Raw genomic sequence first — 18,212 nt, forward strand, 5'->3', positions numbered from 1 at the left:
AATCCGACAAAGATTTTTTTTTTATAAATGTAAAAAAAAGAGTTTTCACGTCCGGTGACATAATTCTTAAGCGCATGCGCCTAGTTTGGGAACTGAGATCATGATTGTTTCCTAAATTTGTGCAGTTTTGTTTTCCCCAAAATTTATCTTTATGAACGGTGTTAAATGGCTTGTCTAGCCAATTTGAAACTAGACATAAAACTACTTGAAACAAAATTTCCTAAAACGCACCCAAGATTTCAAGTTCTTTCCGCAACAGTTGATGAAATTACGTGTCGGTTTATTGGCAAAAATGGAGAAAAATACGATGTTCAGGCGAACATAACGGTGTGAAAATTATTATTTATTTCATACTATTCATAGTCAATATCTGAGTATTCTGAATTCTGAGTATGCCTGTATCATGGTTACTGGTAGTCTATTAATATATATTCTTTACTAAATTTAGAATAATATTTATCTTCGCAATATTGTAGTCTACTTATTAAAAGTCTTAGACTTAAATCTAGATCTAGAACGACTATCACTATCATTGACTATGATTGATAATTGATTAAATTGTATCTCTCTTACTCTTAGCCAGACTTAGTAGTCACTTACGTGACTTCACTTAGGACTTCACTTCACTTAGAATATATTAGATTTTCTTAGATCTAGTCTAGTTACTTTTACTTTTAGGGACTTAATTTGACTTAAATTACTAATTAGGCGTCCTAGACCAGGGCTAGGGTTAGAGTGAGTCAGACTATACAGAGTATACACTATCTATCTATTATAATCTAGCTAGATCTAGTCATCTAGGATCTAATCACTAATCTAGATCTAATTTTTATTTACATTACATTACTCATTACTCAATATAATGATTAGATCTAGAATCTATAATGTCTAGAGTCTAGATAGATCTAAAATCTAAATGTATTCTAGTCATTTCTGTTTAATTTTTAATGTCATGAACAGGTTAAGTTCTGCTGGGCTGCCACAATTTATACGTTTGAATTTTTATAGCTATGAAATGGTTAGTCCTAGAAAAAAACTGCAAACATCTAGAATCTATATCTATAAAATCATCATCCATTTGTCAATACGAATTGATATGTTGTTTTGCTTCGCTATAAATAGTAATAAATAGTTACAATAGAATATGATACTGAAGATGGTCAGGTTAATATTAATGGGGTCAAACGCTGACATTAACGAACACCATTCCTTGCCATTTAACTTAGCGAATACTCTGTGTGCTAACAAACACTTCAAAGTTATTTTATGTCAGGCCATTAGACACAGGATACTGTAGCCTACCTAGGTCTAGTTGACTCAAAAAAAACTGTCTAGCTTGTCTAGCCTGCTCACTCTACTCAATGACTATGACTAGTGACTAGTGTTACCTAATTTGGTACCTGATCGATCAACACTACGTTGTTGTTTTTTCTGATAATTAGGACACCAAGTAGAGATAGAATGAAAGGGGGAGAGCAGGGTCGTGCTTATCACTGTGTTTGTTTGTTGTTCTGACATATTTTTTGCTAAAGTGGACTATCACTTTAGATTGCCTAGTCTTTTTTTTTTTGACATTTGTAGCATATTAGTGATATGTGGAAAAATAGTAATACAATGTAGCGCTGCCTTAAAAGTCAACAGCTTAACAGTCAATGGTAATTAAAATAGTGTTGGTTAATGTCATTGATAGTAATAAAAGAATATTAGTGAACAAACATTATTTAAACAAAGGCTATGATGTGTATGTTTTTAGGCCTATTTAGAAGCATTTTAGATAGATCATAGTATCATGTTTAGCTGATACTTAAATTTTCTAGCCTGAGCAAGCTATTATAGCACAGTGCAGGACAGACCATTGTCCTGTTGGCTCATATTTCTCATGGCTATGGTCAAATTTCGATTCACAGTGCCCCCGCTGCGGGAAACAAGAGGAAACCGTGCCTCATATTCTGTTTGACTGCCCCAGACTTGCTGATCTCCATCTCGACAGGTTTGGGAAACCCAAAATTCTCGACCTGTATGGCCACATTTATGCACTTCGCAAGACAGCAGGGTTTCTGTCCAGGGCTTTTGCAAGAGAGGATTTGAGCCTCTCAAGCCCTCACTCTAATGGAGTTTGATGATGATGATGATGATTAAAAAAATCTCCTTAACCCTGGACCTGCCCTCCTTCTGTCCTAGAAGAAAAAAATGACATTTTCATACCAGTGCTTTTTGAACCCATGTAAAACCCTTGTTTTTCAGAGTAAACGAAACTACATGTGTCTGAACTATAAAAAAAATGGAGCATGAACAAAAACAATAGACTAGTTTTGTCATAGCTATCAAAATAAAGGCTCATTCTAACAAATAGTGTGTGGTGTTCACTAATATCAGAAAATAAGGGGTATTTGTTAGACAAAAAATGACTATAGACCTGGATTCAAGAATTCTATATCTATCGTCTAGAATATAGAAAAATCATATAAATTCATTAATCTAGAAACTAGTTCTCTAGACTTAAGTGATGACTTGGTCTTGAATCCATTCTCTACTAGATCTAGATTTAGTACTATTCTGGGACTGAGATTAGTACATTTTAAACTCTATAGATTATTCGTAGCTAGATCTAGAAAGTTATTCAGTTGTAGTGCTCGACTCTTAAGATCATGTACAAAACAGGATAAAATCTATAAAATTAATGCAGACTAGACTGACAGAAAATAAAGTTCTGGGTTCATTATTGGCAGACACAGCACCATTCTATATTACTTTCTTGTTCCTAGACACCTAGAGTTTTAGAAATGGCATAATGGTTTGACTTAAGTCATATATATTTAGATACGACTACATAGCCTTCTGATTTTAAACCCCTTGAAACATGACCAAGATTGTAATAATTAATAAATGTCATTTAAATGTGGGAAGCGTGGTCGAGAGGCTAAGTGCGCTTGAACTTGGCTTGGCTTGGCTACCTAGAAGGGGGTTCGAGGTTCCACACCGGACTCGGGCAGAGTTGTGTTACTGAGTGCCTAAAGGCAGCACGGAAAACCAACTCCTAGTTACCCCCCTCTCCCCCCCCCCCCCCCCCCCAACTGGTCCACAAATGAGATTGGACCAAAAGCGCTCTGGGCATGCTATAAGCATGAAAGTAGCGCTATATAAGTTGACTCATTCTGTGTAACCTCTATATATTACAATGATTATAACTTTTCTATATCTTGTCTGTTTCTTAGTATTAAAAACTTCCTGCTTAGCTAATGATTGTTTGTATCATGTGGTGGTACCATATTTAAATCCCTAAGAACAGAAGTAGCTGTGAGCTCTTTTGCAGACTGTGCCAAGGAAAAAAGTGTGCTGTTTTCTTCAGTTGTTCAGCACTGCCGTACAGGGTGTTGGTTATGTTGGACTGTAGTGGAAGTAGGGTCTGCCTAAGGTGGATTAGGAAGGGGGCATTCAAAGAGGATATGGTTTACGGTTTCATAAGGGTGGGCACAGTGTCTGCAAAGGGGGAGTTGTGTGGAGTTTATTTTGTTCAGGTGGTAATTTAATAGAGGTGTGTGTCCTTTTCTTAGTTGGAAAATTGTAGATTGTTCTTTGCGGGGGAGGAAGTTAACTGTCCAGTTTGTTAGGCATAGCCATTTCTTTGTACATTGCTCTGCCTGTGTTTCCTGATGCCCATTATCTTTAGTTTATTAGTACTAAGATAATGAGTAAGATGACCTTGGGTAAAAAAAATAAAAAAATTTGTCTTATTTCAGCCTCGAAAGATCATAAAATCAAGACTGTACCAGTGAAAATAAACTGTTTTTCCCACTCATGTAATTGACTGCTGATTGTAGTGCTCTAGAAACTATATTTGTATCTTTCTGTCGTCTCCAGGAAACCTATCCACAGTCAGCTCCTATATGGTTCAGTGAAAGTGAAGATGCTGGTGTTGTCGGAGTTGTTGGGGAACTAGCCAATACTCCAAAAGAACAATTCAATGTATGCTCCTGTTTTACTTCCCTTAAGTACCTCAAGTCTTCAAATAGTTTGGTTTTAGTTAGATTTGGATTAGGGATAGTTTAATCTTGAAACTCACAAGTAGATGTTTCAATGGTGATAGTTAGATTTGGAATAGGGATAGTTTAATCTTGAAACTCACAGGTACATTTTCAGTGACACATCACTTTTTTTTTTTTGTAAAGGCCTTTTTATCCATAAATAGACCTCTAGATTTTGTTTTTCATTTATTAAAAGAAGGGGAAAAAAAGGTTGTTTTGAGTGGTCTTGTAGGGGAAAATTTGCCATTGTGCTGTTTGTCACAAAAAAAAAAAAAAAAAAAAAAAAAAGGAAAATTCAAGTTCAATGTATACACAGGTTTAGAACATTTGATTTAGATTAACACTGCACTTCATGAATTATTTTTTTAATTCTAAAAACTAACATGTTCTTTTCTTTATTAAATTTTGGAAATGTTCTATTTTAAAATATACTTGTAATTAATTTAGCTTAATGTGTTGCATGGTAATAGTCACATACATAACATTCTAGAAACACTGAAAGCATTGTCTGATTCTATTTCTGGTAAAGAAATTTTAAAATTGTTGAAAATTTAGAACATATATTTTTGTTTCATTAAAGTTTATATTCAAAGAAATCTATTTTATGTGCTTTACTTTTTCTCTTAACCATTAAGCCACTAAGCAAAGTAGGAATATAAATCTGTATCAATTATTTTAAAAATATTTTTTTTACTTAATTCACAGAAAAAACTTATAAAACTCATCTTTTTATGATAGAGAAAAATAGACCTAAGGATTATGATTATATTTCAAGTCATAAATAGGTCTGCAGAGCTCAAAAACATTAAAATAACCCATCAGATTCAGCTACATTCCAATCTCCAGTTTGACTAGATCTAACAAAATCAATACTGGATCAAGCTTCAATTTTTTTTTTCCACTTTGACTACTATCGGTCTCAAATAGCTGTAACCAACCATTATTTCCTTATTCTATAGCTGAAACATTAATATTCCTATTAAAATCATATTCAATTAAATCCTATGTACAACATGCTGCATATACCAAATAAACACCTAAAAATAGCTTCACTATTGCTTTCTTAGGTCAGTTTGAAAAAGTAATAAATTTATTTAAAATTAGCAGTGCTTGCGTAAATGAAAAAAAACAAACAAGTTGTCTAGTAGTAGCTGTGACTCCCAGTGAAAAAGTTGTGGAAATATTTTTAAAATTGAGTTATCCAAAACCATTATGCTAGCAGTATCATTTCAGGTGTTTGTCAAAATGTGTGTAGCTACAAAAGTTTGTTTTCCTTTCACTTGCGCAGATATTATACCAATCCAAGTTGCTCCTGGAAGGTTTATGCAAACTCCATAATTTAGAAGTGCCTGTTGAAGTCACCGACCTAGATGATGCACTTTCAAAAAGAGTAAGTTAACTCATTCTGTGTAACCTCTACATATTACAATGATTATAACTTTTCTATATCTTGTCTGTTTCTTAGTATTAAAAACTTCCTGCTTAGCTAATGATTGTTTGTATCATGTGGTGGTACCATATTTAAATCCCTAAGAACAGAAGTTATCAAACTTTGATTCTTATCAAGCGCTAGAGTTGCATTATTCAGTCTGAAAAAAAAATGTTTGCAGTACAGGTTGTGCCATAAAGTTAATAATGTAGTCCCAAGTGTTTAAATACTTGCTACTTGTGTATAATTGCAAATAATATGAATTAAGCTTTTACACACAGAAATCATGCATTTTAAAACGTAGCTTCAGAAAAGACTATGTAGAAGCGTCAGATGATATCCTCGAAGAATTATTTAGAGACGTCACAATCTTATGATATTGTTCAAATTATTTTCCTAGGGCATCGTTGTCAAAATGAATGTCGACCCAGTTTCTGAGGATGAAGATGACGATGAAGAGTTTCATTATGACATGGAAGAGGAAACTCACAGGTAGATTTTCAATGACGCATCACTTGTTTTTTTTTATGACAGAAAGTAGTGAATTAAATATAACTGGTGATTGTTGGAGAAAGTAAAGAATTAAATATAACTGGTGATTGTTGGTGAAGGCAGGCGGGTACAGCGGGATGTTATCAATCTTAAGGTCATTTGTTGACCTCTGGGTAGTAAGGTGAAGAACTGGCAAACCCTACTGATCTGAAAGTTTCAGGGTGGGGGGTTCTGGGTAATTAGAGACATCTCTTGAAATATCTTCTTGTACATGTCAGTGATGCACTCAAGTTGGGAAATTTTGAATTATTGTATCTACTTCACTATGGCGTACAAAAAAGTTACCCCTCTTCTTTTCTGTGTGCAATCATTCTCCAGTTTTACAATTTGATCCAAAGAGAGTTGGCATAATGTTAACTGAAAAATTCATGGTGATCACATATAGTTGATTATGCAGGTTTAAAATGTGTTGGTTTTATTAGGAAACTATTAGTCTATATGTAATGGAAAGCTGGATTTGTCTGCTTTGAACATTGCTTAATCTATTGAGACATGTTTTTGTTGCTGTATATTATTATTAAAATTAAATTATTTTTTTTTTAACAATTTATATTCTAATTGACTTTGACTTATGAGGAATATTCTTTTTCTTTCAATTGAGTCAGCCTGACAAAGTTCATATCAAGGCTTGACGACAATATGCAAATGCTATTTTCTGAAATTATTTCGCTCTAAGAACTGCATGTCTAAACAAAAACTTAATGGGGTCTTATAATTAGATGTCTTGCATTCGGATGACTTACAAGCAAAACAAAGCTTTTCCAAAGGGAAGAACCACAAAATCACTACCATATATCACAATATGTATTAAAATTAATTAATTACCACTAATAGATTTTAGTAATTGCTTATTGATTCATGTATTGTCGATTATTAATAATTATGCAAAATTTCAACTTTATCCGAGAAATGACAAGTGGGAGAAAAAACGTGTTCAAAACGTATTAAGGGAAATATCTCCACATATAGTCACTTCTCTCAATAAGTAGCAATTATTTCCCTTTTTTATACCAAACCAAACAATTAATTACCAATAATTATTTAACTAATTGGTTCATTTTTCATGTTTTGTTAGTTACCAGTATAACAAATAGTTGTTTTAAGTTTCAACTTGATCAGAAAATGTGTGTGAGCAAGCAATAGTGTGTACAAAAATTGTACCTGACAGTCAGATTGAGTTAATATAAGCTTTGTAAAAAAAAAACTGATTTTTTGTTTCTTCCTAGTACTGAACAGAAAGCAAAGGAAGAAGTTGATGGGATAGATGTTGAAAACTTGGCTGTGTTAGAAAGATTGAAACAGAACCAGCGACAGTCTTATCTCAAAGTAATTTTATTTAAACCAGATCTTAATTTAATCTAAATTCTTAGCTGGCTAACTTGAAATTCTAACAAAAAAAAAATTTGCCATGTTTGGGCAAAAAAATGTCATTGACAGTATTTTAAGTTTTATGATTGATGCACGCCTAATTCTTTATTGGCTTAAACTTAAATCTACATCTAGTTTTGAAATAGTGGCCTCCTTCTGTCACAAAACATCCATGGCTCATCTAGAGCAAGTCTGGGCATTGGTTAGGGTCGGAACTTGGTGGCCCATTGCTGGCGTGCCAAAAATCCAACGCTAAACTGAACTTTTATTTCATATGGTTCATTTCCAAAGCTATTCCTGTTTTTAATGAGCCCTGAAGTTTTCGGTTTAGATATTGATACTCACCTGTCTGCAGGATCAGGCACGACATGGCCTAAATTGTGCAGATGTGCCTAAAATCAAATCAAGTCTGCAGGACCCAATATCTGAACCACATATGAAGGCCAGAGTTGGACTGGTTGTTAGAGGCTATTTTGAGACGCATGTTGTTGAAAGCTTTTTATGGGTTTAAGAGTTGTGATGTTTGAGTGACCAGTAGTGATATTGTGTGGCAGAGGTGCCACTTTTCTGGGATCTGAGTTTTAAGGGGTCAGATTTTTCCACCCTCCGGTTTGGACCACTACAATAAAAAATTTAGTAGATTTAGATTTTGATGTAAAATTCTTCGCAATTTGCTAGCTCCGATAATAAGCCTCCATTTTGAAACAAAATTGACCCCCTAGACTTTCACTTGACATGCTCAGTAAGCATGTTTTATTTTTGAGAATGTATGCAAATTAAACTAAGCAAGTTTTATTGTTCACTGGTTTGTTAAAAAAATTTCAATTGAAAACATTTTAGCTGGGACACACTTTATTTGTTTGTAAAGTTGTTTTTTTTTTTTTTGTGGTTTCAGAGTTTATAAAAATGAAGTTATGTGGTTTAATGGGAAAATTAATGTGACATCCTTGATTGCGTGTGACTGTGTATTGATAAACTAGGTTATCATTTGTGATTATTTGGATGAGTGAACTGCTGATCAAGTGTGTTTCATGTGTAGGAATGGGTCAGTTTACAATAGAGTGATAATAGAGATGTCTTGGTTAAAATGCATTGTGAATCAAATTAATTGTTACATAATTATTTAATCTTAACCAGACACCACACTAATATAACTCACCAAGTCACTACAATCTTGAGAAAAAATGTTTCTATGGTTTTGTTTCATTAGGGATCTGTCCAAGGCTCAGTTCAAGCTACAGATAGATTGATGAAAGAACTCCGAGATATTTACAAGTCTGATAGCTACAAAAAAGGTGAATAATTTAGATATTTAACTATTTGTCATAGTTCCTACATTTCACTAGAAAAAACAATGGTTGAGGTACCTTAAAAATCAAATGCTTGTGATAATTAGTTTGGCTGTCTGTTTTTGTTTTTCTTTTAAATTCCATTTCTTATGGATGTGACTTTTACTAGATCTGTTTCATTAGTTGTCTAAGTTATTCAATATTTTCGTATGTCCAACAATTGACGTCAGAACCATGTCAAGGCTCTAAATAATGACTAATCAAATCAACATAATCAAATTAATGATTGAAACCAATTAAATAAATGAATAAAAAACCTTTTTCTCTACCATTTGTCAGAGATCTACACCATTGAACTAGTCAGTGATTGTTTGTATGAATGGAATGTACGCTTAAAAAAGTAAGTACATTAGATTTTGAATGATATAATCAATGCATTGTTACGAGTTACTGTGAATGTCATAAACTTGTCTGATTTCTTAGAAGTCTGTGCTTTCATGTTTATGGTTTGACTTGTATTTCAGAGTAGACAAAGACAGTGAATTGTATAAAGATATGCAAACTTTTAAAGAGAAAGAGGGAAAAGATCATATTTTACTTAATTTTACTTTCAAAGTAAGTCTGAGTCTTAGAGTAAGTACCAATAACATTAGTTTTTGTCGGAAATAAAAGCTTATATATGAACATAAACTAAAATGTATAGCTCTGCTGTTTCTAAATGTTAGTCTGTGTCTGCATTTCCCCAGGAAACATTTCCCTTTGATCCACCTTTTGTCAGAGTGATCAGCCCTGTTGTTTCCGGTGGCTATGTACTCGGTGGTGGTGCCATCTGCATGGAATTACTCACAAAGCAGGGCTGGAGCAGTGCCTACAGTATTGAGTCTGTTATTCTCCAGATAGCAGCAACACTGGTCAAAGGGAAAGCCCGCATTCAATTTGGGGCCACTAAAGTAAGCTCCCTTTATGTATAGAACTTGTTTTCATGGGAAAGAGTGTGCCCTAAACATTATTTTGAAAAATCTTAATTTGTTCAAAATCTAAATTTGTGTAATTCAGGATCATTTGCCACCAACTATGACTTCAAAACTGGGGGGTCCTGGGTTCGAATCCTGGTGAAAGGATTTTAAATTGGGGGATCTTCGGGTGCTTGAGTCCACCCAGCTCTAATGGGTACCTGACATTAGTTGAGGAAAAGTAAAGGTGATTGGTCGTTGTGCTGGCCACATAACACCCTCCTTAACTGTGGACCACAGAAACAGATGATCTTTACATCATCTGCCCTATAGATGGCAAGGTTTTAAAGGGGAACTATAATACCAAAAGAACGTTTCAAAAAAGAAAATACAGACCCAAGCATACTACAAGTCCACTTTAGGGAACTGCAGGAGAGCTATGGAGATTGTGGCACCATCTACACAGACGGATCCAAAATGGAGGGAAAGGTCGCGTGTGCCTGCTCCTTTCGGAACAAAACAATCTCCCGTAGACTCCCCGATGGCTGCTCCATCTTTACGGCCGAATTGCACACAATATTGCTTGCACTTATGGCCGTAAAAGCATCAGAAAGAAGGAAATTTATAATCTGCTCCGACTCCAAATCTGCATTGCAAGCTTTGGGGCGGATGAAGACTGACATCCCATTGGTACATAAGAGCCTGAAGCTGTTGGACCAAATAACAGCTGACCGTAGGGATGTCACCTTCATCTGGGTCCCCTCCCATGTTGGCATTGAGGGAAACGAAGCCGCAGACAGAGAAGCAAAGAGAGCCCTATATCATGCGGTGTCAGGAACCCAAATTCCCTACTCGGACCTGAGACAAAGTATTGCCTCTGCCACCTATCGAGAGTGGCAGAACCGATGGGAGGCTGAGACTCACAGTAAACTCAGGCAGATTGTGGCGGATGTCAGGTGGCGGCCCACATCTAAGGGTCTGACAAGGCGTGGTAGCACGACCATGTCCAGACTTAGGATTGGCCACACCTACATCACGCACTCTTTTGTACTGAAGAGAGAGGAGCCCCCACTTTGTGAGTACTGTGACTCTTGCCTCACCGTGGAACATATCCTCGTTGATTGCCCCAGATACCAGGATGTCAGGGCGAAATATTTTAGAGTCACTAATTTAAATACACTATTTGATAATGTTGACCCTGGGAAGGTACTGGGCTTTATCCGGGAAGTGGGACTATCTACGAAGATCTGATCTATGAATTGGTGAACATGCACTATTTACATTAGATTTTTACCAAATATTTAAATTTTTACTACCTTTACTATTTTAACTGTGAATAGACCTTGATTTTAATGATATGACTGTATAGAATCTGGCCCTGTTGTTTAGAGAGAGAGTAGTCCTTAAGGGACTGCAGGCGCAACATGGCCTAAATTGTGCCGATGTGCCTCAAATCAAACAAACAAACAAATCAAAAGAACGAATTTTAAACAAATTTAAAAGGACTTTTTAAAAAATCTTGTATTCCGTGTCTACTTCAAATTGATCATCTCTGAGAGAGGAATGCCTAAGCATTAGCTATGGTCAGAATGATGTCGCCCACTAAGTTCCAAAGGAACTGCAAGTGCATGTTCAAGTTAGGATCAGGGGGTGTCACAGCATTGCCAGGGTACTGCAAGTTGCCTAGGGGTTGTTAGCTCCTGACTTCTCCTCAGGGTTGACTCCTGAAGCCTTTCTCATGTTTGGAAATTGCTGCAAGGCAGCAGAGTTTTCCTTCTAGGTGTATAGCCAGCCAAAGCTAATGACATCCTCCTGCCAAAGCTTACTGGTTCTGGCACCAGTTACTCACCTATGCCTCTTCTGTTAGTGATAACAGTTCCTTCCGACCCAATGTCTGAAGGCCAGGAGTTGGAGTGGAGTTGGAAGCATTTTATAGGTAGTGGATTATTACAACTTCTGACACCAACTTTGAGGTGGTGATAGTTTATACCCATTATCATTTCCAGCAATAACAACCATATGGAACCAAATAATTCTTAAGTGTATAGAATTTACAATCTAACAAGTGGTACACCTCTCTGTAAGCCCCTTTCATCGGAGACATGTTGGTGGTTAACTATTAGCTTATAGTGCTGTTAAATATTGTGAAGGATGAAATCTTAAGAACAGTAGGTGCAGTCACTTGTAGTGAGTTTAAATATTGAGGTTTTTTTTTTCTTTCAGAATCAATACACTCTGGCTAGAGCACAACAGTCTTTCAAATCTTTGGTTCAAATTCATGAAAAAAATGGTAAGTACTAGGTCAAACTAATGTGACAACACTTTAGATGTTTCATTATTACATAGTACTTATAACACCTACTCATCTGATCTCTGCATTTTTTGTTAATTAAAAAGTTGAAATTGAACTAAGTTCCTATTAGTCTAAATTATTGCAACTTGTATCTTCTGTCAAGGAGGAAGGAGTATATATATAATTTTACTACTGGTATTCTTTTTTCCTAGTGTAAATATGTCCTTGGGCTGAATATTATTTGGGGGGGGGGGGGACATGAGAATCTCAAAAAGCTGATGGCTAACCTGTTCTCATAAGCAGGCCAATAGCTGACCAAGTTTCTTATGTAGGCAAACATTTATATTGTTTTTAAAGAAATGTAAACTTCCCATTTATTACAGAAAGATCCTTGTTCATAACACACAATAAAAGAAAAAAACAAGATGAGTCATAACATTTGAACTTTCAATACAACGTATTCTGTGTGCTATTTTATTCTCTCCTTGTGTTCCATTCTTCCACTTGTCTTCAAGCCTGACCCCTTGAATTCAAAACTTGTCCTTTAAAGTATGGCAGGTAGTCAACTCATGGAAGATGAAAGGACTGAACTAACAATCTATTCCATGCTACCCATTTTTATGTAGAAGCATTGTTTGAACCTTGATTATTTCCCTTGCTCTGTTACAGGTTGGTTTACTCCTCCAAAGGAAGATGGCTGACACAACCGGATGAGGTGTTCAGCCTATAAATATATACATAGTATAAATATATTTAGTTTTTGGTTTGAAAGCTGGTGTTTGTACATAGATATATAATTATATTTACATTGTAAGGTGCGCTGACCCATGTTGTACATGATGTATTGTGTGCCAAGTGTGTGTGTGAATGTGTGTGTGTGTGTGCGTGCGCGCGCTCCACAGCTATATAACAAGTCAACGCAGTGAGATGGACCAACATATTTATATCGAGGGAAGAAAGGCAAATGAAAACAAATCTACTTGCAACTTGAACTCTGAACTTTGCATGATGGTACTAAAGGTCATAGTTCAGCTAATGACCCAGAATGTTGGTTCTATCTGATGTCTTTCGCAATGTACATCTTCAGACTTGGACTCTACCAAGAACCAAGTCCTTCATTTTCACATCAACTTTTGTCTTATAAGGACAAAAAAAAAATGAAAGAAAAAAAAAAACAAAAAAAATTATTATGAAACTTTTTTTTTTTTTTTTGGCTTTGTATTATTGAGACGTTTTGTTTTGTTAAGAAATGCGTGTTTTTATATGAACTGCCCCATTGGATTTACTTAGTTCATTTTGATAGAGGAAAGATTTACTCTGATTGTTTTTTTTTTGTGTTTGATCCTGAGCAGGTCAAAAAGTTGAAAGGTTGATCTATTTATAGTTCTGGATTTGTGATACTCTGAATGCTGCTTCATGCTATCTCCTACAATCATGTTGTTTGGAAGGCGGCCATTATTTAAAGTTCAGTCCTTTTGTACAAGCTGCACTATCAATTAATGAAACAATTTGACTCTCTTTCATGCATGCCCTGGGTCCTTAGTCTTTAGTAGTGTCTGCCAGGTAACAAGCACATCTTCGGGTCAGGTTGACCCGTCTGTCAATTCCATTTTAAAATATCTTTGAGTTTGTTTCCATTAACTTTTAGACTCACTGACCTGTGAAAAAAAAAAAATCAGCTGTCTTCTAGTGTCTCTACATTCAAATGGACTTTGTGATATTGAATTTACATAGCATTAGCATTGATTATATCTGATAGGGGAAACTACCATTTGATAGCTAGGGGAGGTTACTGCCCTTTTAAATGCCTAGTTTGGTATGATTTGTCTCAGTTGTAAGCTTCCAGCACTCTGTACAGAGCAACTAGGGCTAAGATAACAATTTTTTTTAACTTAAAGAAGCTTAGTCAGTTCTTTGTCTTTTAAGAAGGAACTCATTTTGGTCTCTCAGGACGGATCAAAACAACTTGGTTTAGTTGCAGAATGTGTTACTTACATAGCAATACAAGTGTATTATAGGCAACATGTTACAAACTCATAATTGGCGAGTCTCAGAATCAAGTAATTTACAATTTGTCTTTGACCGTGTGATTTCCATCAGATCTTGTGTAGGGAGGTTTTCAAGTAGGAGGCCCGGTATTCCAACACTTGGGCCATGAACTCATTTGAGAGGGTGAAACGAAAACGACTTTCCACGTGTTAGGTTCTTGCCGACATTGTTTTAAATGTTTGCCACTCTATACTGATCATGTTTCTCTAACCCAATTGGGCTGAGGGCTGGATAGGTCTCTGACTAGAACACAGGCTTTCTTACTATGTTTTGTCAAATTTTGTGTACATAGCAAATGTCTTTATCACTGAATGTCCTGATTAAACCAATGAATATATTTGTGCACATGGTGGTGTTGCTCCATTCTATTGAGTTAGCTGAATGTGTGTGTGTGTCTACTGATTGTCAATGTTTGAAGTACATTTTTTTTTCCTTAACTAAGATCATCTATGTTTATGCCTTCTTTAAAGAGTGTCTGGGCCAATCAAAAACATTTAAAAAAAAATGGAATGAAGAATTAAAGGTCCGGGTAAGGAACATCTGGGTCATTATATAATGACCTTTACTTTATATTGATATTATGTAATGATCTTTGCTTTACATAATATAATGTTAGCTCAGGATGCTTCACGTGACTGAGTTAGGGTACCCATTAAAGCAAGAGGATTGGTTAGATCTGCAAATAATACAATTTTATCATCAGAATTTAATCACACGACTCAGCTTCCGGTTCCGCTTGCACATTGTCAGGCTCAGTTGGTACTCAACATGTGGGGCAGTAAACAAACCCAGGCCCATGTTGTTCAAGAGAGAGCAGCGCATTTGTTCTATCTTATCTTATATAATACAGACGTTACTTCAAAAAAGATGATTACGTCCTACGCGTAAGCCATGCTAAGAAGAGTATGAAATTGAAGAGAATATTTATAGTTCTGATATTGTACAGCCTTACACAAAACTTAAGACTGGTTGTGTTTGATACACTATGCTTACACAGAGCTGATGTGTTTGATAGACTATGCTTACACAGAGCTGATGTGTTTGATACACTATGCTTACACAGAGCTGATGTGTTTGATACACTATGCTTACACAGAGCTGATGTGTTTGATACACTATGCTTACACAGAGCTGGTGTGTTTGATACACTATGCTTACACAAAAACTAGTGTGTTCGATAGGCTATGCTAACACATAACTGGTTGTGTTTGATAGACTATGCTGACACAGAGCTGATGTGCTTTACAGACTATGCTTACACAGAGCTGATGTGCTTTACAGACTATGCTTACACAGAGCTGATGTGTTTGATAGACTATGCTAACACATAACTGGTTGTGTTTGATAGACTATGCTTACACAGAGCTGATGTGTTTGATACACTATGCTTACACAGAGCTGATGTGTTTGATACACTATGCTTACACAGAGCTGATGTGTTTTATAGACTATGTTTACACAGAACTGATGTGTTTTATAGACTATATTTACACAGAACTGATGTGTTTGATAGACTATGCTTACACAAAACTGATGTGTTTGATAGACTATGCTTACACAGAACTGATGTGTTTGATACACTATGCTTACACAAAACTGATGTGTTTGATACACTATGCTTACACAGAGCTGATGTGTTTGATAGACTATGCTTACACAGAGCTGATGTTTGATAGACTATGCTTACACAAAACTGATGTGTTTGACAGACTATGCTTACACAAAACTGGTGTGTTTGATAGACAACTTACACAAAACTGGTGTGTTTGATAGACTGCTTACACAGAACTGATGTGTTTGATAGACTGCTTACACAGAACTGATGTGTTTGATAGACTGTGCTTACACAGAGCTGATGTGTTTGATAGACTATGCTTACACAAAACTGATGTGTTTGACAGACTATGCTTACACAAAACTGGTGTGTTTGATAGACTGCTTACACAAAACTGGTGTGTTTGATAGACTGCTTACACAGAGCTGATGTGTTTGATACACTATGCTTACACAAAACTGGTGTGTTCGGTAAAGTGCACGCCATTATCTTGATTGCTTTATGACTTAGCTGGCGGCAGGATTTATTGGGGTGACTTAAAAGTTTTATTTTCAAATAGGTTTGACCTTAGAATGTTGTTCTTTTTTTACAAAGCTTACATCAACGCGCTCTGAAACACAATTTTGAACACGTTATTTATTATTTGGTCCAAACTGCTAGCGGCGTTGCAGGTCAGTGGTCAGGCCTACTAAAACTATTGGTCTCGCTTGAGCCTACATTATGTTTGTTCACAGTGCTAAATTAAGTTCATGTATAAATAACGGGGAGGCTTATTACTGTGAATTATTTATTGGCCGCCCCCCCCCCTTTTTTTTTTTGTTTCAGTCGTTTATTCTGTTGATGGTAGAAATACTTCAAGTCTCACCAAAGAACACTACTGTTGGATATGTCGAATGTTTGCTTCGTTTAACCCTTAAAACGCGTGTGGTACATTAGCCTCTAAACATCAGAATTGTACTTCCATTTTGTATGCACTCGTAAAAAAAAAAGCTCAGCACTTCGAGGGTTAAAAACATCGCCTATTGTGTTAGCTGTCTTTTTCATCCTCATTGCTGGTAATAGTCAGCAACGTCATTTCAGTGATTCTCATTTTCGTACTTGTACTACCCCCCACAAAATAAACACACTTCTTCACCTTTACCCGTCCTTTAGCCTAATGGACTGTTGGGTAACACACACACACACACAATATGATAACCGTCTCTCTCTCCATTCCGCTCTATCTTTTGCTAGGTGTTTTTTTGACGGTCTTTGACTTGTAGCATCAAACTGCAGGTAGACAACTAAACCGCTGTAGGTGTAATATGTCTTAACTAATAAAACTTAGACATAGGTCCTCCCGCGCCGTTTGGCGCATTGGGCGGCAAGCTGTCTCCTCCCACCTGGTGTCTACTGTTCTGGGGTCCTCCATGAAAGTGTGGCGCCAAGGTATACGAGGACGTCCCTGTTTGCGCTTTCCTCGTATTGGCCTCCATGTCATCGCAACTCTTGGTATGCGTAGTGCATTTTGTTGGAGAACAAGTCCCGCAAACCTCATGACAATAAGTGTTCGACTGTCTGTTCGGCTTAGGATTTCATTGTTTGAGGCCCGATCTATTTAACTGGCTACCAAAATACGTCTCAGCCATTTTTGTTGAGCCACATTGAGTCTTTTCTTAATTTTGACACATGACTTCCATGTCTCACATGCATATGTTGCTGTTGAGATGACGATTGTGTTAAGAAGGTGTATTTTTGTTTCTCAAGTCCAATGGCTTGGCTTGTCCAAATACGCTGCAGCCTTTGAAAAATGCTCCCTGCCTTTCTTATTCTGCACGCTACATCATGGTAGGCATCCCCATTATTGGTTATGATACTTCCAAGGTATGTGGACTTGTGCATCTCTTCAAGCTTTGACTCACCAAGTCTGACGTGGCACCATTTGTCTTATATCCCACTAGCAAAATTTTAGTCTTTTCCAAGTTTATGCGGAGGCCAATTTTTAGGCTCTCCGTCATTTCTTGTATGCATTTATTTGTAGCTCCGAGTAGTGCGAAGTCCAAGTCCGTCAATCGGAGTTGTTCAGGCCATGGAATACCAAAGGCAGTCTAGTTCATTATGTAGTCGATGGCTAGGAGGAAAAGGAAGGGGGATAAGATGCTGCCCTGTCTCACACCTGTCTCGATTGTAAAAAAAAAAACTCGGTTATTTCTTTTTCTGTTTTAATGCAGCAACTAGACTGAATGGGTGTCGTAGGATCTGGAAGAATTTTTCTGGGATGCCGTATTCTCTAACTATTTTCCATAGTGATTCTCGGTGGACACTATCAAACGCTTTCTTAAAGTCTACGAAACTGCCGTTGTTGGTACTCGAGACTTTGTCCTATGACATTTCGTAAAACTAAGCATGCCCTGCACATGCTCTGCCTGATCCTCTCTGGCTGTTGAAGCCGTCTCAACAGAACAATGTTAAAAACCTTGCCCGGGACAGAGAGGAGAGTAATGCCCCTCCAGTTCTTGCAGTCTGCCAAGTTGCCCTTTTTAGGAAACTTTACAAGCACTCCTTTTTGCCAGTTCTCAGGGATTTTAAAAGTTCGCCAACAGAGAATCTGTTAACAATGCACTGCGCCCCCTCCCCCATGTTTTAGCATTTCTGCTGACAATATCTTGAATAAATTCCTTGTGAACAATACTAAATAAAACTTTTATTATAATATAGAC

The 18,212-nt window shown here is 36.4% G+C and overlaps 1 protein-coding gene across 1 annotated transcript; it reads left to right on the forward strand.

Moving 5' to 3' along the window:
- Positions 1-64: 64 nt before the first annotated feature.
- LOC106051083 (ubiquitin-conjugating enzyme E2 Q1-like) lies at positions 65-14,303 on the forward strand. The gene is made up of 11 exons (XM_013206219.2): positions 65-327; positions 3,862-3,966; positions 5,314-5,415; positions 5,855-5,946; positions 7,233-7,332; positions 8,585-8,669; positions 9,003-9,063; positions 9,188-9,278; positions 9,410-9,613; positions 11,840-11,906; positions 12,579-14,303. Exons 1-11 carry the CDS (start codon positions 166-168, stop codon positions 12,608-12,610), a joined length of 1,101 nt encoding a protein of 366 aa, XP_013061673.1. The 5' UTR covers positions 65-165; the 3' UTR covers positions 12,611-14,303.
- The last annotated feature ends 3,909 nt before the right edge of the window (positions 14,304-18,212 follow it).

Source organism: Biomphalaria glabrata, chromosome 1 (genome assembly GCF_947242115.1).
Source record: "Biomphalaria glabrata chromosome 1, xgBioGlab47.1, whole genome shotgun sequence".
Lineage (NCBI taxonomy): Eukaryota > Metazoa > Mollusca > Gastropoda > Planorbidae > Biomphalaria > Biomphalaria glabrata.